This window comes from Zea mays, chromosome 9, assembly GCF_902167145.1.
Source record: "Zea mays cultivar B73 chromosome 9, Zm-B73-REFERENCE-NAM-5.0, whole genome shotgun sequence".
Classification (NCBI taxonomy): Eukaryota; Viridiplantae; Streptophyta; class Magnoliopsida; order Poales; family Poaceae; genus Zea; species Zea mays.
Window position 1 is genome coordinate 149,483,009 of NC_050104.1, and position 27,852 is coordinate 149,510,860.

Below are 27,852 nucleotides of genomic sequence, written 5' to 3' on the forward strand. Positions count from 1 at the left end.
TATGTTTGGTTCACTACCTAAGTTGTCACATTTTGCCTAACTTTTCTGCCTAAGGTTAGTTAGAGCCTGTTTGGTTTGATGCTAATTTGCTACACTTTGCCTAACTTTTCTGCCTAAGGTTAGTTCTTCAATTCGAACGACTAACCTTAGGCAAAGTATGGCACATTTAGCCACAAATCAAACAGCCCCTCAACTCGGACGACTAACCTTAGACAAAGTGTGACACATTTAGCCACAAACCAAACATGCCCTTAGCCCCTCACTCAGAATTTGGATCGGGTCGGCTCCTAGCTGGAGATAACCTAATTTCATAAAAGCAACTAATTTTTATAGCAAAATGATTTTAGCCCATCGATTTACTTTCGATGTTCTTGTTTCCAAACAAGCTCTAAAAAATATATTAAACCTAATTATTAGGTAATTCACATAACTTTTGTTAATCATTGATTAATTAGGTTTAAAAAATTTATCTCATCATTTAGTCTTTAGTTATATAATTGGTTTTGTAATTAGATTAAACATCCTGTACGAAACATGCTAAATTTTATAGGCCAGTGTCTATTCGTCTTTGCCTCGTCTCCAGCTAAGGTTCCTGATCGTTTCTTCTCGCGCCTCCGTGTCCGATGAGTTGTCTCGCCCCCACCGCCACGCCTTTCGCCGCGACATCTACGCGTCGTTCGCCCCCTTCCTTCCTCCCAAAGTCTTCTCGTCTTATCGGCTTGCCGGATCCGCTGCCACCACCATCTCCGCACCCACATCTGTGCCCCAGGTGTGGTTCGGTTTGAGAAACGGTACCAGCCTGCCGACGGCCAACGGGCAGAAGTCTCCGCGTCCCTGAGCGCCACAGCAACCGTCGCCTTCACCACTTGGTTCTTTCCGTAATAAAATCCCACCTCTCCCATTTCTGTTTCCCCACTTCCCCTCGCTCGACTCGATCCGCAGCAAGCTAAGCGCAACCGACCAGCTACGCAACCATGGCTTTCGCTTCCTCGAATGCCAAGCAGAGCCTCTACCCGGATGTGGACCAGTCCCACCCTGATCTCAATACCCCTTTCTTCTCCGCACCCACCACCTCCACCTGCGCCGGCGCCGGCGCCGCCACGGGCAACTCCCTCTACCCCACCGTCGACCCCAACGAGCTCGCACAGAACCTCTTCCCCGAGACGGTCGAAGAGGACGCGGCACCGCCACCGCCCACCACAGAGGAGACCATCATCGCTGTCCCTGGGGCGCAGCTCCACCTCATCGACCCCGACCGCAGCGTCGATCTCGGCGCTGGCACGCTCTCCATCGTGCGCCTCCGCCAGGGGGACCACTCCGTCGCCGTCCTCGCGCGCCTGATCCACGAGAAGCCCCACCACCGCCGCGGCCTCTTCCGCTTGTTCAGCAGCGGGCGGTCTGACGCTGGCGCCGAGCAGGAGCCCGTCCAGTGGCCGCTGGCCCGCGATGTCGCGGCGGTCAAGCTCGACCCCGCGCACTACTTCTTCTCGCTCCATGTCCCACACACGGACCACCCGGACGACAAGGATGACGCGGACGGTGCCGAAGCGGACGCGGAGGCGGCGCTGAGCTACGGCCTCACGGTCGTTGGGAAGGGGCAGGAGGAAGTATTGGCGGAGCTGGACAGGGTCCTCGAGGAGTACACCACCTTCTCGGTGAAGCAGGTGGAGACGGCGGCGAAGGAGAAGTCAGAGGTCATGGACGCGAGGGCAGTGGCCGAGATCACGCCGGAAGAAGCTGTCGGGGATAAGAAGGAGGTTGTTGAGGAGAAGTCCGCGGCGTTCTGGACGACAATAGCGCCGAACGTGGACGATTACAGCTCGTCGGTGGCGCGGCTGATCGCCCGGGGATCGGGGCAGCTAGTGAGGGGCATCATCTGGTGCGGTGACATCACGGCGGGGGGCCTGCGGCGTGGGGAAGAAGTGATGAAGAAGAGCGTGGGTCCCAGCACGAAGCCGACCCAGGTGAAGCCCAGCACTCTCAGAAGGATGAAGAGGTAGGATGGTGGACATGTTACTACTACTCGCATTTATTATGGCTATTGTAACTGTTAATTTCGTTTTAAGTCGGTTGCTCCAAAAATTAGAAAATTTGCAGATGGATAGGAAATCTATTTACCGCGAATTAGATTATTATCTTGTTAATTTAGTGCGATCGTTCCTTTCGGATTGCAGTATTTTAGACACTAATCATAGATAGGAGTTAAATCACCGTGCTGTTAATATTGTATGTCATGGTAACTCGTAGAGTCAGACAACTTACTGGTAGCTCTTACTTAGTAAATGTTTCTTAATTGGAACTCCCTTTGCATTTCATGTTTTGATAGATTTTAATTTATCAGAGCAGGGGATCTTTTGCTTGAGCAGCCATGTTTTTCTTTCTGAATGCAAAGCAGATGTCCCATTCATGTATGATCATGTCAACTATTCCTTCAGAGTGTTGCCATCCATCTTTATTAGTTGATTGGTGCGAAATGATCCTGAACTTATCCATTGCCTGCTTTAGAGTCACCATGTAGTATATATATATATATATATATATATATATATATATATATATATATATATATATATATATATATATATATATATATATATATATATATATATATATATATATATATATATATATATATATATATATATATATATATATATATATATATATATATAAAGCACCTAGGATCTCTTGATAATGACTACCACTGATATTTTCCTGCCTGATGTAGTGATTTTACCTTATGATGGTAATGACAAGTGTTAGCGAAGATTTGTGACTGAGGTGCAAAACATGATTTGTTTGAGCATCTATCTAGTGTTCTAGATTACTCAGTTCTAAACTGCCAATCAGTTTAGTCAAGTAGCCTACTTGTTATCAACCATGCGTATCAGTGTCTGAAGTAGAACTTTTACACCACCGACTGTTATTCATGTCCCTTTCGGTTGGTTGGCGTCCATTGCTATTAAATTAATGTATGATGACCAATTTGTGTCCCTCTTCCTGCTGCTTATGGTTTTCTGTCTATTTTTTTAGGGCTAGGAGGGTTACAAAGATGTCCAACAGGGTGGCAAACTCAATCCTGTCTGGTGTTCTGAAAGTCACTGGCTTTGTCACAAGCACCGTGTTGAACTCCAAACCAGCACAAAAGTTTTTCAAGTTAATGCCTGGCGAAGTTATTCTTGCTTCACTTGATGGATTTGGTATGTCTGATTTACATTTCTTTAAGATTTGCTTGAGAAATATAGGTTCATTCAGGCTAGTTTATATGTTTTTGGGGTGATTGAATCTAAAATGATAGGTTTGTAAAACCAGAAGATATAATTGAAATCATAATATGGCTTCTGATTCTACCCACTCCACAATGTTTAACTTCTGCTGCATGTCTGCATTGCATGTATGATCGGTTGATTTACCCCTTATTCAATGATACAGGGAAAATATGGGATGCTGTGGAAGTGTCTGGCAAAAATGTGATGCAGACATCCTCAGTTGTGACCACTTCTGTTGTAACACACAGGTAACATACAATGCAATGGATACTTCGTCGAATCAACTGCTTTGTACTCCCTCTATCCTAAATTAAAATTCGTTTAAGAAATTAATAGATTCATAGAATACTTGATGTACATGTTTTTTATGTGTCAGATTCATCATCAAACATTTGAATATACACATAAAAACCAATAGCTAAAATGAATACTATTTTGGGACGGATGGAGTATTATTTTTGGGTATCCACTGTAACATTTTTTTGGTTAGGAGTCCTCCAATTTTCTGAACTATGTGAATGTAACTCTTTTTGGTTGGCAAACTTTCCATGCCATTTTGGCATTTTAGCAGCAAAGTCCATATGGTGTATCATACATATAAGAATGAAACAGGACTTTAAAAACAATTTAGATCAAATTCAAATAATAATTCAATAACCAGAAGAGATTAGAAATGCAAGAGATCCAAGAAAAAATGTTCTTTTAGAAAAATGGCAATGGACCCATGAACTAGGAAGTACTGCTCTTATGAGATAACAGCATGCGGGAAATGTTTCTTCTGTTTCTTTAGAAAACCTTGTTCCATAACATGATTTTACACCTACTTATGCGTAGAAACGGCTCGGCTCTTGTCTGGTTGCCACCTGGCTATTAGTCAATGAAAAACTAAGTTCCAGTGAACTATATGGTTGATACTAGAACTCTAGAAGGGGGCATTTAGCTATTTGCCGTCCTTCGTGTGTCACTAACACATAAGTCACTAACGGCAAAAATTTTGCCACCCACTTAATTTTTCCCTCTAGAAGAGTTTAATGGTTCGATTGATGCAGATACGGTGAACAAGCAGGTGAAGCCACACACAATTACCTCCACGCTACAGGAAATGTTCTCGGAGCTGCGTGGGCTGTATTCAAGATTAGAAAAGCCCTCGACCCTAAGGGTAATATGAAGAAGTCTTTTGTCAGCCAAGCAGCGCACGCCGTAGCTAAAGAATCAGTTGCGAGGCAAAAGAAGAAGTGAACTGGCCTGGTCGGTGGTTCCATTGTACCTGTAATTTGATATGTTTGATGTTGCAGTATGTTAGCAATATAGGAACTAAGTTGCTGTTTGGTTTATATGTTTGTAATGTAATAGATAACAAATAACGTTTGATCATGTTTGTTTAAGTCTAACCGTAATCGGATACCACACTAGAAATTGTTACCAGCCTATTCAAATTTGTTACCGCTGGTAATCGAATGCAAATCATTACCGTTACCATTTACGTTACATTTTGGGAACCAAACGACACCTAGGAAGCTAGGTCTTAGTGAGTTTGTGGTGTCGTCATTAGATTTTGATCTTCTTTACTTCTTTTTTTGGGCCGTGTTCGTTTTTTTAAACAGTGATGTTCTACGTACGTGTAAAATCCTTACGTTTGGTCTGTTACTAACAATTTCTTAATTCCACCTGTGCATTCCAATTATTGAACTAAATTTTGGACACCTGCACCTTCCATATGAAATAATGAGACAGGATGGTTTTTATCTAAAAAATATTAGGGAAGGAATTGAGCATGGTACAGCCTTGTCAGCTCCCACACTCTTTGTTCTGTAGTAGCCACTAAATAACACTATACTAGGATCTTCTATAGCTGGCTGCTTGGTTTTATCTGCTACTTCAGTGCATCATAACCTTTCCATCGTTCAACAAATTTTCAAACCTACTTTGCTATCTATCAGGGGTAGAAAAATACTATACGTTTACCGCACCACAAACTGTGATACGAAAAATAATCGAAAGCATTACTTGGGTGGAACAATACCTTTCTCGAAGGAGGTAAGATATATTAAAGACAATGAACACTTTCAAGGGGTTCTCTAGGGTGATGATAGAGGATGGCAGAACTACTGTTGGATCAGTGGGACATATGCTTTCCATGAGTTTTTTTTTTTCTTTTGTCACGAACAAAGATATTATAATAAGACACGCCAAAGATGTGGAATACCCCCACAATTTGTTTCACAACCCAATGTCAAATAGCTTATGAGCAATACCAAATCCTGATTGAATCTTTACAAAGACAACAACTATATGATCATCATGACAAATAGGTATACACTTAGGGGACAGACCAAAATAGGTATACACTTGGTGGGTGTGTGTGTGGGGGGTGGGGGGGGGGGGACAGACCAATACTCAGTGTTGAAAGCTTATAACCAGGTGGCTGGGAATGAGGCAGTCCACCCCGCCTATGGCTGGTTGTGGAAAATAAAATGTCAACCGAAACACAAGATATTTTTCTAGCTTTTTTCTGAAAAACAGATTGAACACAAGATCTATGATCAAAAGAAGGAACATGGAATTTGACTCGTATACATGTGAAAATTGTATTCGCCGGAAGGAAGAAACTCTCTCGCATCTCTTCCTGAAATGCAATTATGCAAAAAGATGTTGGCAATTGATAGGGGTTGTACCACCGCGCACTTCCAATCAATTCCTAGCTGTGCAACATATGCGTGTGCAACTAACGCAAACTTGGAGGATGGAGATTATCATCATCATGGTTTGGTGCATATGGAAATGCAGGGATCTTTGAGAACAAACCACCCACAAAGACAACATGCAAAGAAATGTTTGTAAAAGGAATGATTTTGCTTTGTCATAGAGTAAAACCCCAAATAGCAGCTAAAATTAGATCATGATTACAATTGATTTCCTTGTAATAGAATACTCACACTTGTACATATCCATATTTAATAAAAAATAATGTTGGAACTAGGAACTCCCTACAGTAATTGCTTCAACAAAATCGAAAGCTTGAATTAATGTCTCTATCAAATTTATGATCCTGGTTGAAGATGAACGCAGAAATCAATGCAACATTTATTGTGCAGAAAAATTGTGCTTTTGTCAATCATTTCTGACATCACTTCGTGTCTATGAACCAGTTGAAGAAATCAGCAAGACAATAACAGCTATCTTAAAGAACAACAAACGGGAGGTGCATTTCTGTTTTTTATGTTTCTGGTGTCTTGCTACCATGAATTGTTGGTGCCTTTCACTCGCAATTGCGTGCATCTAGTTAGGGCTAGTTTAGGAACCCTATTTTTCGAAGAAAAATTAGTTTATTTTCTCTTAGAAAAATAGAAATTTTTTAGAAAATTGTAGTTTACAAAGTAGGCTTTTTTTTGCGTTTGCTCCGGTGCTTTATCTTCCACTCACGAGTTTTGCATAGTTATCGGTACTAAAACTTGGCTTAGAGATTTTAATAAAAAACGTTGTTTTTAATACAATATGAGATAAAGAAAGATCTTATATTAGGGTTGTAATATTATATAACTTTATAGCTAACATTTTTTTGAGATTGTTTAGAACATTAAATATGTAATATAAGACTCATAAATGTAAAGTCAAAAGAATATATAACATCAGCTATGTAATCATAAAGTATTGTGTTAATAATATTAAACGCAGAAGCTAGCACTAGCACTAGTAGCACAGTTTTCACAACCTGATACATCCTATCTTGACTATGTCGAAACATGTGATGGTGACAAACTACAAAAGACTACGTACATGCACAAATGTTTTCCCTAGCTGATGTGGCCAGTAACAGTGACAGCTTATGCAAAACTGTTGGTTCTGTTTCTTACTGAACGTTTCCTTTTGGTAGCTCTAGCTGTTTCTTGCCCAATAATCTGGCAACTAATAACATAACTGTAATAGGGCGGTATTTGAGACCTCCATCCCAAGGCCTTGAATTTCCCAACCGCCTTAACATTTCCATACATCACATCTTGGAATCTCATTTCCGGAACCTCCTCTTGCGATGACCGTTGGCACTCATAGAAGAACACGAGGTCTTCCAAAGTTGTAGCCATTCTCCCGACCTGCAGAGGTCTGTCTTGCTCTAAAAGATGAGCTGGATGAACACCGAATTTGGAGATGTGCTTCTGGACGAGGCCTCTCAAGAAGGTCCGAACTTTGGACCAGTAGTGGACGTCGAAGTTCTCCCTCAGCAAACAAGCGGTGATGTTTGCTCCGATGAGAGACCTGTCCAGCATCTTGGCTATGTCCATGGCAAGGTGCAGGAGCCTTGGGTGCACCTTGGGATCCGTGCTGCCAAATGTGATAGTCTTGAAGAAATACCAGAACGCTTCGCTGGACACGTAGCTGAGACGCAGAGCTGGCCTTGTTCCGAACTTGACGATCTTGTCTGACCGGCTTGTGAGGATGATCTTGCTTCTGCTTGCCATGCTGCGCTGTTTACACGTGGAGTACAGCACATTCCATGCAGCTTCGCCAAGGTCACCAACCAAGTCGACGACGACTAGCAGTCTCCCATCCTTGTTTGAATCTGGCATGCGAAGTTGAAGCTTCGTTGCACATCGCTGTCCGAACGTCGTTGAGATGTCGTCGTCGCCGTCGTCCGCAAAATCGTGATCGTGCAGCAACAGGATTCCCGAGAAATGGTCGCGCACTCTCTGGTTCCTACAGACATGAGCAACAAGGGTTGTTTTGCCAACTTTGCTAGGGCCAATGATCGGTAGGACGTCTAGTTCTTCAGAACCAGGAGGTGGTTCCGCGTGCAGTAGGAAGTTGATGACGAGCTCAGTTTCCATCTGGAAGCCAAACATGCAGTTACCTAGCAGGAGATGCATGCTGTAGGGCTGAGAGTAAAGGCGAGGAGGGTAGCTTCTGAAGAACACCACTAGCTCTCTCGCGTCAAGGATCATAGAGCTCAAGTTCTGAAGCGACTCTTGCAGCTGTTCCAGAAGCGGCGGCGTCTTTCTATTGGAAGCAAAGCTTATTCCTTTAAGAGAAGTTAGTTTTTGCAGCGACAGAGAATGATTCACAACCTGATCTTCGGCGTCCTCCTCGTCGTGGGACTGGCACCTGGAGGTGTCGAGGACGTAGCAGGCCCGGTGCATGGCGTCTCTCAGCATGTCTAGCTGCTGGAGCATGGCTTGGTTTGCGATGTGCCGTCCCATAGCCTCATCAACGATGACCTGCGCTCGGAGGAGAGCGCTTTGCAGGCTGTCTCCCACATCCAGCGCCGTTGGCCTGGCCGACCTTCTGCTGATGAGTAGATTTATGGATCTAGAGGCGAGCTCGCCTAGGACTGCAGAGAGGAAAATCTCCATCAGGGATCCTCGCCCCTGACGAAGATAGATAACAGACCCAGCAGGAGTAGTAGGAGAGAGTGGAACAAAGCTTTGTCGTTGCAATTGCATTCGACGAATGTGCTTGACGCCTAATGCAGTCGACGGACCTATTGTTGGCCATCTATTCCGGTCTGCATGTTGTCAACGACGTGTGCGAAACGGCAGTTCGACCCGTCATGGTCTCATGGATACTTAATTGGCCCATCGTGGACTCATGGCTTTGCTTTAATGGACTGCATTAGTCTGCTTAGGCCTCCTTCGAATTTGGATGCATCTAGTGGAATGTCCTTTTTTTCGCACCATGGAACTGCTAATGGATTGGGTTATAATCTCTATCTCTATCTGTACTATATTAAAACATTAATATGGTGTTTGATTTGAGGAATTACTCCATCCAAAATGAGGTGGTGCATCATGGGTCCATTCCTTAAATTTTGTGGGATGACCTCATTCCTCATATTAGTATTAACTAACTAACTATTAGGAATGAGGTGGTGATGGATTAACCCATTCCATTCCACAAACCAAACAAAAAAGTGAGGAGTGAGAAGATGATGGACTAGCTCATTCCTCAAACAAAACACGCTATAAATTTTCTGATTCAGCAGTTTCCATCGTCGTTGTGTCCCTAATTTAAATAGTAAAAAATGCTAAAATTATGTATAAATAGAATTTCAACCATAGTTGTTGACTCTAAACTCATATTTACGTCTAATTAGCCAATAAAACACACGTATCTTTGTTTTATATTCTAAACGTAAGCATAAATAGAAATCGTAGCGACCTACGTATACTTAGCTAGCGGGTTTTATGGGTGGGTCCTTGTTCCTTTCCTGATCGCCGATCTCGCGCCTCTCATGTTTCAGCTCACACGATCTGTCTGTCGTCGTCGTCACCCCTGCGGACAGCAGATGGCGATCAAGCTGTCTAGGGCGTCGGCGGAGGCGTCCAACTGTCCAAGGACTTCCTCCGGGAGGTGGACATCGTCACCAAGCTGCAGCACCACCGGATCGTCCAGCCTCGAGGACAACCTGCACTGTACCAGCGCAGCGCATGACAGTTACATATTCGGTTGTGTTCATGTCAAGGCACCCCCAGAAGAATTCGTCTCTGTAGGACGGATTTGCTTCTAAGGAACCTGGAATTCGGCAGACAGCGATTCGTACAAGGGACTAGTTTTTTTTCTCAGGAAACGGAAACGGGTCGTGTTCAGAACAGTTGGAAGGTGCGGGAGCAGTTGAGTTCTTCACTCTGAAAGTCTGAGGTCTTGATGCTGTGGTCTGCATGGGAAAGGTCAAAGCCGGCGCTGGGGATCGCGGAGACCCTGAGCTACCTGCACTGCACTCAGGCAGCTCGCGGCCGGTGATCACAGGCACGTCAAGTCGTCCAACATCCTCCTCGCAGAAGAGTTCGAGCGAGTCTCGTCATGTGGGTAAGAGTGCCATCCACATGCTTGGTAATCTGTCTCCTCGTGGGCCTGGTGACTGCTGCTGATTATAGACTTTAGCTTGCTCGCGCCTAGCGTGAGTCTTCCATCAATGCTGAACACATTTAAAAGCGTGTTGTTTTAGATATATGGAGAAATAACATATGTGGATATATCTAAACAAACAATTATCCACAGTAGTAGAATAATTTAGTCTACAAATGTAGCAGCATCAGCAATCTAGATGTCAACATTCTAAGTTTCAGATTAATGATTTTAAGGACAACATAATAGAGGTTGTGTCACACCCGGCTTTAAGGAACAAAGCTAGGTGCATCTCATACATGCGCCAAGAAGACAATATATATAATAACAGAGTGTATAGAGATAAATGTCATAAAACATCAGAGTATTTATTACATAGCGGAAGACTTAATACAAAATAAAAGAATAAACATAAAATGAACTAAGGATCGTCGGCGCCAATGTCAACTGAGAAACGCCACCTAGATCAGATCATACTCCTCGGCTCCTCGCCTTTTGACTCCTCCTGAACCACCTGTTCTTCTCCTGTGGGGGGTGTGAGACAGCAAAAGTGAGCTCACATACGTTCATAGCTCAACAAGTCGTGGGGAATAATGTGGCATGAACTCACCAAAGGCGGGAGTTCATGAAGTGTAAGGCTGATCAATAATATAAGGCTGAAGCTGAGCATTGCTTTTAAAAGTTGGTCAAAATTTTATTAGCAGTTACTAAGTGTAAGTGAATACCAACCCATAGTAATAATAAATAAAAGTAATAGTAAAATAATCCCAGATGCAATGAAATGACAGATTAAGTTTAAGTTCCATAAATTAATCATGTGAGTGTCCGAGCCGCTCATGACCGTGAGCACGGCTAGTATACCAGTTTTACACTCTGCAGAGGTTGCGCATCTTTACCCACAAGTTGTGTTACCCATTTGCCACGGAGTTGATCAGACTCCATACACCTCTACCAAGGAAGCGAGGCAGTGTACCACTACGAGGCCTTTACAAAGTTCCACTAGCTTCAGACTACCCGCTACAGTTTATAGGAAGCTCCAGTGCAGGGTTCTTGCCTGACCGCCATCGCAGCAAAATCAACCCAAGGACCTCCCTACACTGACCACTCCCCTACTGCCCTTGCCCCTTTCGGGTAAGGTAGCCCTCCACTAGCTTTCCTAGTTAATCAGCCAAGGGCGTCCCATTATACCCTTGTAGTAGCACTGTTTTCCCGGGTGGTTCTCCATGTTCCCATTAACATAATGATCTTATCATGAACATAAAATAATGAACAGATAATAACAAGTGTAAAAATGAGTGATGAATATCTCTATACCCAAATCCACATAAAGCAATAGCATGTACTACCCAAAAACTTAGTAGTAAAACCAATGGTGAAGCAAGGTATAAAGATAGTAAAATCTAGGGTATCCTATTGGGTCCCATCAAAATTAACCTATGCAGATCATTATGATTAATAAGAACATGAATGGGTAAAAGAAGTGATCAAGGGCACAACTTGCCTTCAACGAGCTCCTCCTCAACTATCTCTACTTGCTGAACCTCAGAATCCACAGTGGCTTGCTCGTCTACTCGCATCAACACAATACATACATAGTATAGCCAAAATCAACATCACACCAAACAAATGAATAAAATATACAGTAAAAATCTACACATTAAAATGAAATCATAGGAACTGGAATCACTAAATTTGGAGTTATAGGTTTCAAGTTATGAATTTCCTAAGGTTTAATGTGATTAAAATAGGATTAAATGATAAATAATCTTTCTTACTGTTTTCATGTCAAAACAGAGCCACTATGTGATAGAGAACATTATTACAAAATTTTAGAAACTGGAATGGTTCAATTTGGACCAAAAATGAAATTTCTATGAATTTTACAAGTTTCTAGATTTGTTTTTGTGTTAAAAATGAATTTCTATATGTATTTCTCTATTTTATTCCCCTCTGGACTGGGCGACAAAATTGCAGAAAGCGCGAGGGCTCTGTCGCAAATGTTACTGAGACTCAGAAAACCCACCAGGTGGACTGCGGGTTGTTTTGACATAAACCGAGGGGTCCAAATGCAATTTAGACCCGCGAAGGGGTATCGGGCCGTTCTGGCCGTCCGATCGGAATTAGACGCGCCAGATTAGCCGCTGTTAAAATCTGAACCGGTATTCAACAAGCGCCCCTAGATCCGAATCTAACGGTCAATATCTTATGAGAGCGAGATCGGATCGGGTCCGTCCGGTTTCATTCAACGGCGCACGATCAAAATCCGAAAAGGTATCCCTGGTTTCTAATCTCAACCGTTCATCCTATGATCAACGACACACAAACCTCCTCCTACCCTTCGACTCACAGCACGGCGGCGTAGCCCACCGCACGGCGGCAAGACCGCCGGAGTTGCAATTCCGGCCAACCCGAGCACCTATAACCAATTAACTCGCCACACATACAATTGATGCCTCCCTAAACCTAATCCCCCAACCAATTTTGGCCGACAGCAAGCTCAGGACCCGGTACACGGCGCGCAGCGGAGGCACCATGGTCGGGCAGCGGACCTAAGGGCTTGGCTACTCCATTTCTGCAATTCGCTAGTGAATAACTTGGAGGAAGGGAGGACGGATACGGTGGGGACTCACCAACGGACGGCCGAGGGCGGACGACGCTCGCCCACGGGGAGAGGCGGAACTCGCCTGCAGTGACACGGCTTGCCGCGGTAGGGCGACCAGCGTTGATCTGAACACGCGTTTGGGGTAGAGGAGTGCGGCGCGATGGATTGATGGAGGAGGCGAGGCTTGATTCGGGTTTTATACCCCGGTCGCGCTCGGTCAGCGAGGTCCGCAACGGCTGCCGGAGCTCCCGCGCGGGTTCTGTTACGCGAAGGAGACGAACCCGACATGTGGGTCCCACACGTCAGCGGTGTATGAGACGAGCGCGCACGCGAGAGACAGACGAGCGGGGGCCAGCTGTCGGCGCAAACAGCAGAAGTTGGGTCACGCGGGGCAAGCTGGTGGGCCGAAATGGAGGTGGGCGGCCCATTTAAGTTGGTTTTGCTTTATTCTTTTTATTTTCTATTCCTTTTCCTCTCTATTTTCAAATCCAATTTGAATTCAAATTTCGAATCAGACTTAGGCCAAATTTATTCCCAAATCATATGGTGAAGTTAAAATACAAGTTTTTAGAGATATAATTATATTATTTATATATTTTTTTATATATCATTTCTCTTCTTCTCCTTTTCAAAAACCCTAGGTTTAATTTAGGGCTTAATTCAACTTCTAGCAATTATTATCTTATTACCATTAATATTATTATTTTATTTAATGCACAAACATATAAACTCCAACATGATGCATTTTTTTGTCATTTGTTTGAATTAAACTCTAAATTTTGTGTATGCTCTTTTTATGATGCAAATGAGGCACATAAAATGAGAAGATCACTATATTTTCCTTGTATACAATTTTGAGTATTACAAATCCTACCCCCCTTAAAAATAATCTCGTCCTCGAGATTTAAGAAGATCTAGGGAAAAGGTGAGGAAAATCTATACGAAGCTCTTCTTCTCTTTCCCAAGTTGCTTCATCTTCACCGTGGTGGCTCCACTGAACTTTGCACATCTTTATAACCTTATTCCTCGTAACTCGAGTCAAAGTATCCAAAATCTTGATGGGGTACTCAGCATAAGTTAGATCCTCTTGAACACTAAGGTCCTCCGTTGGTAGTTGCTCCTCAGGTACCCTGAGGCATTTCTTTAGCTGAGACACATGAAATACATCATGTACATCTGACAGATGATTGGGTAACTCCAGTTGATATGCAACTTCTCCCACTCGCTTTAAGATCAAGAAGGGTCCAATAAAGCGAGGGGACAACTTTCCTTTAACTTTAAATCTCCTCATACCCCGGAGTGGTGACACCTTCAAATAGACATGATCACCTCCTTAAACTCCAGTAGTCTTCTCCTATTATCAGCATAGCTCTTTTGCCTTAATTGTGCAATTCTCAAATTTTCTCTTATCATTCGGACTTGTTCTTCTGCCTCTTGAATAAGCTCAGGCCCAAAGAACTGTCTTTCTCCAGTTTGATCCCAATACAGTGGAGTCCTGCATTTCCTGCCATACAAAGCCTCGAATGGTGACATCTTCAAACTGGCCTGGTAGCTATTATTATAAGAAAACTCAGCATAGGGTAAGCTCTTCTCCCAACTGCCACCATGCTTGAGAGCACAAGCTCTTAACATATCTTCCAGCACTTGATTAGTCCTCTCTGTCTGTCCATCAGTCTGGGGATGGTAGGCTGAGCTAAAATTCAACTTTGTATCCAAGCTCTCATGCAACTTCTTCCAAAATCGAGAAGTAAACTGTGATCCTCGATCAGACACGATCTTCTTAGGCACTCCATGTAGGCAAACTATCCGAGTCATATACAATTCTGCTAGCTTGGCTCCCGTGTAATTAGTCCTCACAGGTATAAAATGAGCCACTTTGGTCAATCTGTCCACAATTACCCAAATAGAGTCATATCCTGCTGGAGTGCGGGGTAGTCCAACAATAAAATCCATACCAATTTCTTCCCATTTCCACTCGGGTATCTTCAATGGGTGCAATAATCCAGCGGGTCGTTGATGTTCGGCCTTGACTCTTTGACATACATCACACTTAGCCACATGTGCAGCAACATATCTTTTCAGTCCATACCACCAATACTTTTGCTTCAAATCTTGATACATCTTAGTGCTACCAGGGTGGATAGAATAATCAGAATCATGGGCCTCTTCCAATATAGTCTCACGGAGGCTATCAATCTCTGGAACACATATCCGATCTTTGAACCATATAGTACCTTGCTCATCCTCCGTGAATTCCGGAACTCTTCCTTCGGTAATAAGATCCTTGATCTCTTGAATCTTAGCATCACCAACCTGACCTTTACGAATCTCTTGCTCCAAGGTAGGTTCCAATTCAATGGTGACTCCTTCAGTGTGAGTAACAATTCCCAAATTGAGTCTCTCAAAGTCTTTTGCTAATTCATCAGGTAGCTGGACAACGAAAGCGGAGTGAACATGCTCCTTCCGACTCAAGGCATCTGCAACCAAATTCGCCTTGCCCGGGTGATAGTGAATCTCCAAATCATAATCCTTGATGAGCTCCAACCAACGACGTTGTCTAAGGTTGAGATCCTTCTGAGTGAATATATACTTCAAACTCTTATGATCCGTGTACACTTGACACTTAGTTCCCATAATGTAGTGTCTCCAAATCTTCAGTGCATGCACAACTGCTGCCAGCTCTAAATCATGAGTGGGGTAGTTCAATTCATGCTTCCGCAACTGACGAGACGCGTAGGCGATCACATGTCCTTCTTGCATGAGCACACATCCCAATCCTTGGCCACATGCATCACAATAAATGTCAAATCCCTTCTGTAAGTCTGGCATTACCAACACTGGAGGTGACATCAATCTCTCCTTCAATTGATCAAAGCTCTCTTGACATTTCTCATCCCACTCGAATTCTCTTCCTTTCTCCAAAAGCGATGTCATAGGCTTGGCAATCTTAGAGAATCCCTCAATGAATCTCCGATAATACCCTGCAAGCCCTAAGAAACTCCGAATCTCAGTAACTGTAGTGGGCACTCTCCACTCCATTATCTCCTTCACTTTAGCAGGATCCACTGCTATTCCTCCATTAGAAATAATATGACCAAGGAATGGCACTTTGTCAATCCAAAACTCGCATTTGCTGAACTTAGCATAGAGTTGATTATCTCGTAACTTCTGTAGCACCAACCTTAGATGTTGTTCATGATCACTTTTATTCCCAGAATAGATCAGAATATCGTCGATAAACACCACGACAAATCTGTCCAAATACTCCATAAACACTTTGTTCATCAAATTCATGAAATAAGCCGGTGCATTGGTTAATCCAAATGACATAACAGTGAACTCGTATAATCCATATCGAGTCAAGAAAGCCGTCTTGGGAATATCCGATGGTCTAATCCTCATCTGATGGTATCCCGATCGGAGATCAATCTTCGAGAATACCCTGGCTCCTCTCATTTGATCAAACAAATCCTCAATACGGGGCAACAGATACTTGTTCTTCACAGTAACATCATTAAGTGATCTATAGTCCACACACATCCTTTGGGATCCATCCTTCTTCTGTACAAATAGAACCGGTGCTCCCCAAGGTGAGGAACTCGGACGAATGTAACCAGCCTCTTGTAACTCCGTCAACTGCTTCTTCAGTTCCTTCAACTCCTCTACGGACATCCTATATGGCCGTTTAGAAATAGGGGCGGTTCCAGGTAAGAGATCAATAACAAACTCAACTTCTCTATCAGGTGGCATCCCTGGTAACTCCTCTGGAAAGACATCCGGAAAATCTCTAACCACCCGGATGTTGTTACCAACAAACTCCTCAGGCATAAAGAACATTGCACGCATGGATGAGGAGGTTACTGCAATATTAACTTGAAATCTTTCTCCTTTAGTGGTAGTGAGTTCTACGGTACCTCTACCACATGCTATAACGGCCTTTGCCTTTCTTAGCCATGACATACCAAGGATCAGATCTATACTGCTTGACTCTAATATTATAGCAGTAGCTCCAAATTCTCTACCCATAATGGTTAATGTCAATCTACGTGTCATTTGATTCGCCTCAACAGACCCTTTAGGTGTAATTACTATCATGGGTTTTCTCATATTTAGCAGTGGTATTTCATTTGTGTTGGCATAACGAGCAGACATGAATGAATGTGTAGCACCAGAATCAAATAATATGGTTGCAGGAATTGCATTAACATAAAACATACCAAGTACGAGGTCACCACCATCAGGAGTATCATCAACGCTGACTTGATTCACCCTGGCTATAGAATATCCCTTGCCAGGAGTCTGTTGCTTGTTTTGAACTGGAGTAGTAGCAATCCTCTGTGGGCAGACATTTGCATAATGACCAGTCTTCCCACACTTGAAACACGTAGTGCCTGGACTCTGTCCTGCAAACTTTGTCGGGGTGCCAGTGGGGGTAGCCTGTCGAGGAGGTGGAGTCCTCAGTGGTGATTGCTGAACTGGGCGCGGTCCTCCTGGTCGAGTCGGTGTACCCTGTGGTGAACTGTAGCGAGGACGAACACTGCTGCTACCCTGTCCTTGTGAGATAGCCTTCCTCTTCAAATCACCTAGTTGAACACGCTTGTGTTCAATAGCAAGAGCCTTATCCAGTAGCCTCTGAAATGATGAAAAGGTGTGTGCAACCAGTGCATACTGCAAGGGTCCATTAAGTCCTTCAATAAAGTGCTCCTGCTTCCTCTCATCCTCAGCAACTTCCTCCGGAGCATATCTCGACAGCTGAATAAATTTGTCTCTGTACTCGCTGACCGACATGTTGCCTTGCTTCAATGACAGAAACTCCTTCTTCTTGATCTTTATCATACCAGCTGGAATATGGTAGTTCCTGAATTGTGTACTGAACTCTGCCCAAGTAATAGTATCAGCAGCATCGTGGGCAGCAGTATAAGAATCCCACCAGTCAGCAGCAGGACCTGTCAGACGACCTGAGGCATAAAGAACTTTCTTCCGGTCTGAGCATTGGGCGATGTTGAGCATCTTCTCAATTGACTTCAACCAATCATCTGCATCAAGTGGGTCTGGCGAACTGGCGAAGGTCGGTGGCTTATGACTCATAAACTCCCGGTGCTTATCACGAGGTGGAACTGGTGGTGGTGGTGGAGGTAGTGGCACTTGTTGCTGTTGTTGCTGTTGTTGAAGTTGTTGTTGCAGCTGCTGTTGTTGCGCCCTTCTCTCCTGGCGTATCTCCTCTCGTTCTTGGCGCAGCTCTCGACGTATATCCTCCCGCTCTTGGCGCATCTCCTGGCGTTCCTGCTGCATCTGAGCTCGCATATCTGCCATAGTGTCCGCCATCTGTTGCATCATCCTCATCTGAGCTGCAACCAGTGGGTCAACTCCTGCTGGTGGAGGATTAGGAGGATTCATCTCTGCTGGCTGTGGCTGAGGTTGTCTGTATATCCTTCGAGTGTGTCGGTTAGGAGGCAAATCAATTCCACCACCCCGCCTGGTATTGACCATCTGAGTTAGATCCATATGGTAAGAGAATAGTAGACAAGGCAGGTATTTACAAATCAGGTTACTTTGGGGGATTTATTAGCTAAGCAGTTTAATGTTTTACCTACCATAGCTAATTTATTACATTATGCTGGCACATGCTAAGATGTCCATATAATATTTCAATCAATCAAAGAAGCAAATCAGGCATTGATCATCAGAACAATCAACCAACATTTTTAATAGAGAAAATAATTTTAATTTTGTCTTAGGTTTCCTAACTCTTAAAAATGTCATAGGGGTAGGGATTCCAAAGTGTGAAATCCATCTTGTCTTAGAGTAGAAAAAGGTAAGAATGATCAGAGTAGAACAGTAGAAGGTGAGACAGGATCAAGATAAGATGAGTATAGAATGAGTCAGAGTAAGGTAAGTAGGAAAGGGCCTGTCCATTTATATCTAGGTTTCGTCCTACAGTCAACATTCCTCTGATACCACTTCTGTCACACCCGGCTTTAAGGAACAAAGCCAGGTGCATCTCATACATGCGCCAAGAAGACAACATATATAATAACAGAGTGTATAGAGATAAATGTCATAAAACATCAGAGTATTTATTACATAGCGGAAGACTTAATACAAAATAAAAGAATAAACATAAAATGAACTAAGGATCGTCAGCGCCAATGTCAACTGAGAAACGCCACCTAGATCAGATCATACTCCTCGCCTTGTGACTCCTCCTGAACCACATGTTCTTCTCCTGTGGGGGGTGTGAGACAGCAAGAGTGAGCTCACATACGTTCATAGCTCAACAAGTCGTGGGGAATAATGTGGCATGAACTCACCAAAGGCGGGAGTTCATGAAGTGTAAGGCTGATCAATAATATAAGGCTGAAGTTGAGCATTGCTTTTAAAAGTTGGTCAAAATTTTATTAGCAGTTACTAAGTGTAAGTGAATACCAACCCATAGTAATAATAAATAAAAGTAATAGTAAAATAATCCCAGATGCAATGAAATGACAGATTAAGTTTAAGTTCCATAAATTAATCATGTGAGTGTCCGAGCCGCTCATGACCGTGAGCACGGCTAGTATACCAGTTTTACACTCTGCAGAGGTTGCGCATCTTTACCCACAAGTCGTGTTACCCATTTGCCACGGAGTTGATCAGACTCCATACACCTCTACCGAGGAAGCGAGGCAGGGTACCACTACGAGGCCTTTACAAAGTTCCACTAGCTTCAGACTACCCGCTACAGTTTATAGGAAGCTCCAGTGCAGGGTTCTTGCCTGACCGCCATCGCAGCAAAATCAACCCAAGGACCTCCCTACACTGACCACTCCCCTACTGCCCTTGCCCCTTTCGGGTAAGGTAGCCCTCCACTAGCTTTCCTAGTTAATCAGCCAAGGGCGTCCCATTATACCCTTGTGGTAGCACTGTTTTCCCGGGTGGTTCTCCATGTTCCCATTAACATAATGATCTTATCATGAACATAAAATAATGAACAGATAATAACAAGTGTAAAAATGAGTGATGAATATCTCTATACCCAAATCCACATAAAGCAATAGCATGTACTACCCAAAAACTTAGTAGTAAAACCAATGGTGAAGCAAGGTATAAAGATAGTCAAATCTAGGGTATCCTATTGGGTCCCATCAAAATTAACATATGCAGATCATTATGATTAATAAGAACATGAATGGGTAAAAGAAGTGATCAAGGGTACAACTTGTCTTCAACGAGCTCCTGCTCAGCTATCTCTACTTGCTGAACCTCAGAATCCACAGTGGCTTGCTCGTCTACTCGCATCAACACAATACATACATAGTATAGCCAAAATCAACATCACACCAAACAGATGAATAAAATATACAGTAAAAATCTACACATTAAAATGAAATCATAGGAACTGGAATCACTAAATTTGGAGTTATAGGTTTCAAGTTATGAATTTCCTAAGGTTTAATGTGATTAAAATAGGATTAAATGATAAATAATTTTTCTTACTGTTTTCATGTCAAAACAGAGCCGCTATGTGATAGAGAACATTATTACAAAATTTTAGAAACTGGAATGGTTCAATTTGGACCAAAAATGAAATTTCTATGAATTTTACAAGTTTCTAGATTTGTTTTTGTGTTAAAAATGAATTTCTATATGTATTTCTCTATTTTATTCCCCTCTGGACTGTGCGACAAAATTGCAGAAAGCGCGAGGGCTCTGTCGCAAATGTTACTGAGACTCAGAAAACCCACCAGGTGGACTGCGGGTTGTTTTGACATAAACCGAGGGGCCCAAATGCAATTTAGACCCGTGAAGGGGTATCGGGCCGTTCTGGCCGTCCGATCGGAATTGGACGCGCCAGATTAGCCGCTGTTAAAATCTGAACCGGTATTCAACAAGCGCCCCTAGATCCGAATCTAACGGTCAATATCTTATGAGAGCGAGATCGGATCGGGTCCGTCCGATTTCATCCAACGGCGCACGATCAAAATCCGAAAAGGTATCCCTGGTTTCTAATCTCAACCGTTCATCCTATGATCAACGGCACACAAACCTCCTCCTACCCTTCGACTCACAGCACGGCGGCGTAGCCCACCGCACGGCGGCAAGACCGCCGGAGTTGCAATTCCGGCCAACCCGAGCACCTATAACCAATTAACTCGCCACACATACAATTGATGCCTCCCTAAACCTAATCCCCCAACCAATTTTGGCCGATAGCAAGCTCAGGACCCGGTACACAGCGCGCAGCGGAGGCACCATGGTCGGGCAGCGGACCTAAGGGCTTGGCTACTCCATTTCTGCAATTCGCTAGTGAATAACTTGGAGGAAGGGAGGACGGATACGGTGGGGACTCACCAACGGACGGCCGAGGGCGGACGACGCTCGCCCACGGGGAGAGGCGGAACTCGCCTGCAGTGACACGGCTTGCCGCGGTAGGGCGACCAGCGTTGATCTGAACACGCGTTTGGGGTAGAGGAGTGCAGCGCGATGGATTGATGGAGGAGGCGAGGCTTGATTCGGGTTTTATACCCCGGTCGCGCTCGGTCAGCGAGGTCCGCAACGGCTGCCGGAGCTCCCGCGCGGGTTCTGTTACGCGAAGGAGACGAACCCGACATGTGGGTCCCACACGTCAGCGGTGTATGAGACGAGCGCGCACGCAAGAGACAGACGAGCGGGGGCCAGCTGTCGGCGCAAACAGCAGAAGTTGGGTCACGCGGGGCAAGCTGGTGGGCCGAAATGGAGGTGGGCGGCCCATTTAAGTTGGTTTTGCTTTATTCTTTTTATTTTCTATTCCTTTTCCTCTCTATTTTCAAATCCAATTTGAATTCAAATTTCGAATCAGACTTAGGCCAAATTTATTCCCAAATCATATGGTGAAGTTAAAATACAAGTTTTTAGAGATATAATTATATTACTAGGTACATGCCCGTGCGTTGCCACGGAAGTAAAAAATTAATATAAAATATACATACGTAACGACAAACATCACTATGATATGCAAAATCCATTGGCAAAATATCACTGTAACACTAATATTATATTGACGATATAAATATGTAGTATTTTTATAAATACGTCGACCCAAATAGATTGAACTGATGTCGAACAAACATTTGATAAAATTTGATAAAACGCTAGTATACAACAATTACATGGAAACGAATCACATATACTATCATCGACCTCAATATCTCACAAATTCTTTGCCAAATACATATATACAAATTGGTACGAGTAAAAAACATGGTCAGTCCGTGCTGTGTTTATCTAGAATATTTTCATGTAAATGCACAACCACTCCTAAACTGAATCTCAGTTCCGTTTACGCGTAGTTCCCATCTAGATTTTTCTTATGACATTTGAGCAGCACATTCTTGCATCTCCATAGATATATTTGATTGAGTCTTTGAGCTACACTTGCACAGGAATCACAAAAAAGTTGAGCGCTCCATTACTGCATTGAAGGGTATTTGCAGTGATGTGCCAGATTTTGCAAATACAAAGCGTTTGTTCATCGAGATTGTGCACCTCTTCTGGTATGGGCTTCAATGTCTCACTAATGTAGCCTGCTTCAGGAGGGATTAGAGCCCTCCTCTTGCATGCACAGTGCACACCAAGTCATGAAAAAGGCTAGAATAAAATAGATGTCCTGAAACCATAGCTTCAAACCATCAAGATTTACACCATTTTATAAGAGAGTAGACTAAACAAATTATTTTACTAATCAAATTAGTTTACTACACTGGTTGGAACTGGAACTATGTTGATGTCTAAATTACCTGTGGACATCATCCCAATTTGGTGTCTCTCAAGCCTCGAATATCGTCCATGAGCAATCAGAAACATAACTAAAAATTACGAGACAACAACGGACTGCTACCGCTACCTTCGAGCCAAATTTTGGTGAACTTTGCAAAAGTGAATAAAAAAAGTTTCGTTTTATACACTACCATTTTTACCCCATTCCTAATATGGCTAAACAAATGCAGACTCAATCCAATCCAGACCGATTAATCAACCCATTCCACCTCTCACACATCGCCTACTACAAATTCTAGCCATATATACTGACCTATCTAATAGATTGGAAAGAAAAAAGATCTAAAAACAAGCTAAAAAGATGAAACTATCGAGAGAGAAAAAGAAACAAGAAGCATATGTGGAGCAAATGTAGAATGGAAGCTCAAATTAATCTTGCGATATAGAGATGATAATTAAACAAAGATATACAGGTCTACTATACTCTCAAGTAGTGCTCGGTGTAGCGCTACTCCCTCCAGCCTGAGCAGCAGCTGCAGCCATGCCGCTCTTGCTCCCGCTCCCGCAGGCAGCAACAGACGAGCTTGTCGAAGAATGCGCGGCCTATTGCGCGCGCCTGCGCTTCTTCTCGTATGGATGTCGCACGCCTTGGTCTGTGAAAGTGTTGCCTGATCTGTGAATGTTAAACATGTCTGCGTTGTTATTTTACAAGTGTGTTCATTCAAGAATTTAATAGCTGGCATGGACAATAGATTATGTTTCGGCTGAAAGGAGTGTTTTTTGAAACACCACAGTGACACGCATGTTCACTGAAATTCTTCATATGCAGCCACAAAGGGCCATTATCAGGTATGGCATACCTTGTTTGACAGTTTGCTAATATCTTCACAAAGGGCCTTGCTTACATTTTCTGATTCTATGGAGCTTGTTTTTATCCACTCAGCGAGCTGCAGATGAACCAGAAAAAGGAATCAATATCCATATGAGATCATGTTCCGACTAAATGACATGAAAACCATATAATTCAAAAAATAGAACACAACTATTAAGCATGCTAAAGATTAGGTTCTACTCAGTGTTTGCTAAAGCAAAACTGTAGTGAATTCCACCCATCACAAGCCTACCTCATCCTCTTCCTCCAGTAGCCTGCAAAGTAAGTGAAGGTGGTTAGCTCGTTCGCTCAAACAATTGTTACGATTTTTTACAGAAATCACAGGAGATGAGACAGTACTTCAAGGATCATACAATTTTTTTAAAGATCGGAGCATCCCGGCGAGGCAAAACACTCCTCAGTTAATTTAGAAAATGCTAATACGTTGGTTATATATGCATCTCAGATTATGAATCACTTTCATTATCTGTAAATTTAGCTACAAATTTAGTTACGCATCCTCCTCTTCCAGATTATCTGTCATGAAGTCATAGAAATAATCGATCAGCCGAACAAAACGTGCATATTGGCTCGAAAAAATTAAAGGGGAAATATTCTTCAAAACAGGGCAAAGGCTCTCAGTGAAAGGCCAGTGTTTTCTACAAGCCAAGAACCATCGGAGGAGGCCTGTAGCTTCCCCTTGCTGCGCTCCAAAATCTTACCGAATCCTTCTACCTCACCCTCTCGCGAAGAAAACAGGAAATGCATTCTTCAACAAGAGATCAAGATTTCACAAGGAAACGACAAGAAAGAGGAGACTGGCGCAAAGGGGAGAAAGAAAGCACCCTTCCAATGGCCTTTGGTTCGGTGTGGTTAAAGCAAGAATAATCATCATCGAGCCATCGATTCGTCATCACGGGTTCAAGATACATATGATTAATTCAAACAAATTCAAATAAGAAAACAAAAGAAACAAAAAAAATGCAAACTGCCAAGAACAAAGCTAGGACAATTGTCTCAATGCTCCAACACTTTACAGTCGATAGATTCACACGTCAGAGTGTGTAATTGACATCACTCTTGGACACAACAAAATACTTTGCCATGGCAGTTCAAACACCAAAATGAGTCTTAGTAGCCCACAGAACACACGGATATGGCAAAAGGTTAAAAGGATTACTCCACACAGATTAAATCAAATGATAAAGTGGACCTAATAAGCCTCTACTTGTTCAAGAAGTAGAAATACAAGTACAAGAAAGACTCACTGGCAAAAGCATTCATATGTTCCATAGAGAATAGAATAAACGTACCCAAATAAACAGGCCATTTGCAAGCATTGTAATGTGAGCACATATCATGCAATAAGCATATTTCCTGTATACAAAGAAAATTAGGACTTTCTTATTTACAACAAAACAACAGTACCGAAATTACAGATATCTACAGTGTAGTGAAGAGTGGTGCTCCAATGTTAGAAGCATAATAGAACGTACCAACCAAATAAAAACGAAGCTGGTAGATTCTTGCCCGTTACAGACCAGCAGCGGGCTGCGCAGCGAACAAGGCGGTGTAATGGTGAATTGAGGTTGAAGTTGAGCTGCCTGGCCTGCTGCTCGGTGAGCTCATCCGCGGCCCCATCTTATGCAGCTTGCCATGGCACTCATTAACCTTGACCTTCACCTAAGTCGAGCGGCAGTAGGGAGCCGGGCCTGGCCATGGATGTTGCGACGTCCTACAGCAGGGGCAGACCAGGTCGTTGGCAAGCATGTCTACACAGCTACTTGTTCATACTACACGCTCATTTTACCCTCCAGAATCCTGAGTTTTATCATCTTCATATAACAACAGTCTATTACATCATAATATTCTCAAAATCATACATAAGTCAAATTGCATAAACCTGGAACTATCTACCATCTCTAGCCCAAACAACCAATTCGGGGACTTAAATAATGAATTAACACAGAAGTACAGAACACAATCATATACACTTGACAATACTTGTGCTAAGTATTAACATTAGCTTCTCTCTTTACATACAAGAAGTGTTTTACTTATATTAAGTATGTGTTTGATGCTTATCTCCCAAATTCTCAATTAATAATCAAGAATGTACCATGCTCAAGGATACTCATATTGATTGCATCTTGATCATGCAGGTACCATGTCAGCAGAATGCTTAGCTTTTACACACCAGGTGTGTTCTCTTTAGGATTTGAAACTGTCTTGTCTTGCGATCTCTTTCCAATGAACAGAATTTTGATTTTTTATACCTTTTTCTGGATGTTAAGTTAAACATAGAGTAGTTTGTTAGTGCCCACCTATGTGGTTAATCATACAACATAGGTTCTTCAATTATGTCTGCCCTTATGATCCGGTACTCCACCCGGTGAATAATGAGGTTGTCGCTGTTAGACTCCGCCAGTAGTGGTGACCATTAGAAATCTACTGCCAGCAGTGGATAATGAGGTCGATCCACTGGGCATGAACCGTAGAGACCTCTAAAACATCCCCGTGCGTTGGTATGTTTCTAATTATTATATAGGTAGACTTTGTTTTAATGGGATAATAAATGTTTAAACACATTCTAGACCGGTCTGTGGCCCAGCACGGTTTAGCCCGACCCATTGGCCATCGAGACCGTGCCGGCTCAGCCCAATCACCCATGTCGTGCCTGGGTCTTAGGTTCGGCACGACGGGCTAGGTCCGGTACAATCTAGTTTTGATGTGGTAATTAGCGATAGAATTAACAAGAGAAAACAACAGGAAGTAGTTATCAACTTGTTTAGCATGATCTTCAAAGGTAGAGAATGCAATTACTATGCCAAAGTTGTTCCATAGGCAAAATTATAAACTTCAAACTACACATGCTAGTGATGATGCAATCGAAGATGATCCTTAGCAACTTAAGCATTGAGCTTACAGAGGATCAAAGAGCATATAAAATGACATGAAAATACATTTTCACATCCAAAAGACCTATTTAATAGTCACTGAATAGTAATGTAAAAACAATGTCAACGACAGAAGTCATGCAACAAAACTGATATTTATACAACAAACCTTTCACCAACAACACATACACCACATGAGCCAGTAGAAGCAGTCTCATCCTTGTAGTAATGAGCCTGTGTGAGTATGCAACAACATCAAGGCCATATGAGTCAATTAACCACTAAATTGCAACATTACTGTCTAAAGTAGCATGAAAATAATGAGATTAGAAATAGTAACGCCTGCAGCTTGAGCATTTTTCTTCATTTCCTCACCAAACTTGTCCTTTCCGACGCATACCATGTAACTTGTTGCAACAGGAGTTTGAAGCATCCACTGAAAACAATGACATGCTATCAACAAATTGATATAACTGTAGTTTTTGGTTGTTCACATTTTAGTAGATTATAAAGGTTGTTTGGATGATGAAGTTTTATAAAATTGTGGCATTATGAAACTGTGGTTTTATAATCCAAAGACATACAAAAACCATGGTTTAGAAAAAAGAGGTCAAGAGAGGAGTTTCTATAACAAAAAGAGTACAGTTTTAACAAAACTAACTATGGCTTTGGAAAACACAAGGCTACCTGAATGGCATCAACCAGGTACCCTGAGTATTGAAATCCAAATAGTCAACATAAAAAGCCAGCAGATGGCCTCCCATTGTGTTATCTCCTTTTCATCCTCATCCTCCTCAGTGGCTTCTTCTTCCTGTTGTGGAAAGTAGAAATTCAAATTTGAAGTGTGCATATCACAAAATCCTAATGTAATATATGAAATGGTTATATTTATGTTTGATGCTTTGCTAGGATCTAGTTATAAACGTCCTAGATAAAGATTAACTAAAACATTTCTGATGATTGCATTTTGTAAATGGATGTGTCCATAGTAAAAGAAAATCAGGAGAACCAAATATCTTGCTATTCTTTCTTGTTAACTGCATTACATTTATCTTGTGCCCTGCTTTACAGCTTACCTACATCAACCTGATCCAGACTTCTAACAAAGCATAGTTCCAAACAAATATAATTATTTTATTACACAGAGAAGTGGCCCAGGTTTTTTTGTGCATTCAATGAATACATATCCTTATGCATGCATGTTTAGTTTTCCAAACAAATATGATTATGTTTTCATATTCCGGGCTTCACAGGATAATAATAGTTTGGATGTTGGAGCAAATCTGTTTATTGGCAATCTTGATCCGGTGAACTAAATCATTTTTAGCATGCTACATGGATCCTAACATACCAGATAGTGATATAAACATACAATGGAATTTGGAATGTTGACTGCTGATTTCCTTCAACCGATACAGAATGTGATGTCAAATTCAGATGATGTCTACTATACTACAACACAGTTCAAAGCATCTTGTTGTAAAGTTGTAAAAATACTAAATGTAGCTCTCGTACTTTTTAAATCTACAATAACAGAGCTAAATCATTTTTAGCATGCTACATGGATCCTAACATATCCGATAGTGATATAAGTACTCGCACGACCGCATCATGTCTCATCGTACAAATGAAATGGAGAAA

The 27,852-nt window shown here is 42.5% G+C and overlaps 1 protein-coding gene across 1 annotated transcript; it reads left to right on the plus strand.

The window, feature by feature from the left end:
- The first annotated feature begins 667 nt into the window (after positions 1–667).
- LOC100191434 (Senescence/dehydration-associated protein-related) lies at positions 668–4,680 on the plus strand. Its single transcript, NM_001136867.1, has 4 exons — positions 668–1,996; positions 3,034–3,200; positions 3,433–3,517; positions 4,319–4,680. The coding sequence occupies exons 1-4, from the start codon at positions 975–977 to the stop codon at positions 4,506–4,508; spliced, it is 1,464 nt and encodes a 487-aa protein (NP_001130339.1). The 5' UTR covers positions 668–974; the 3' UTR covers positions 4,509–4,680.
- Positions 4,681–27,852: the final 23,172 nt, after the last annotated feature.

What these genes read in the sequence shown, in the direction of transcription:
- LOC100191434 (NM_001136867.1), top strand. Translation starts at nt 975, where the DNA reads ATGGCTTTCGCTTCCTCGAATGCCAAGCAGAGCCTCTACCCGGATGTG. An exon ending in ACTCTCAGAAGGATGAAGAG is followed by an intron (nt 1,997 to 3,033) that starts GTAGGATGGTGG and finishes CTATTTTTTTAG; the next exon opens with GGCTAGGAGGGTTACAAAGA. An exon ending in ACTTCTGTTGTAACACACAG is followed by an intron (nt 3,518 to 4,318) that starts GTAACATACAAT and finishes CGATTGATGCAG; the next exon opens with ATACGGTGAACAAGCAGGTG.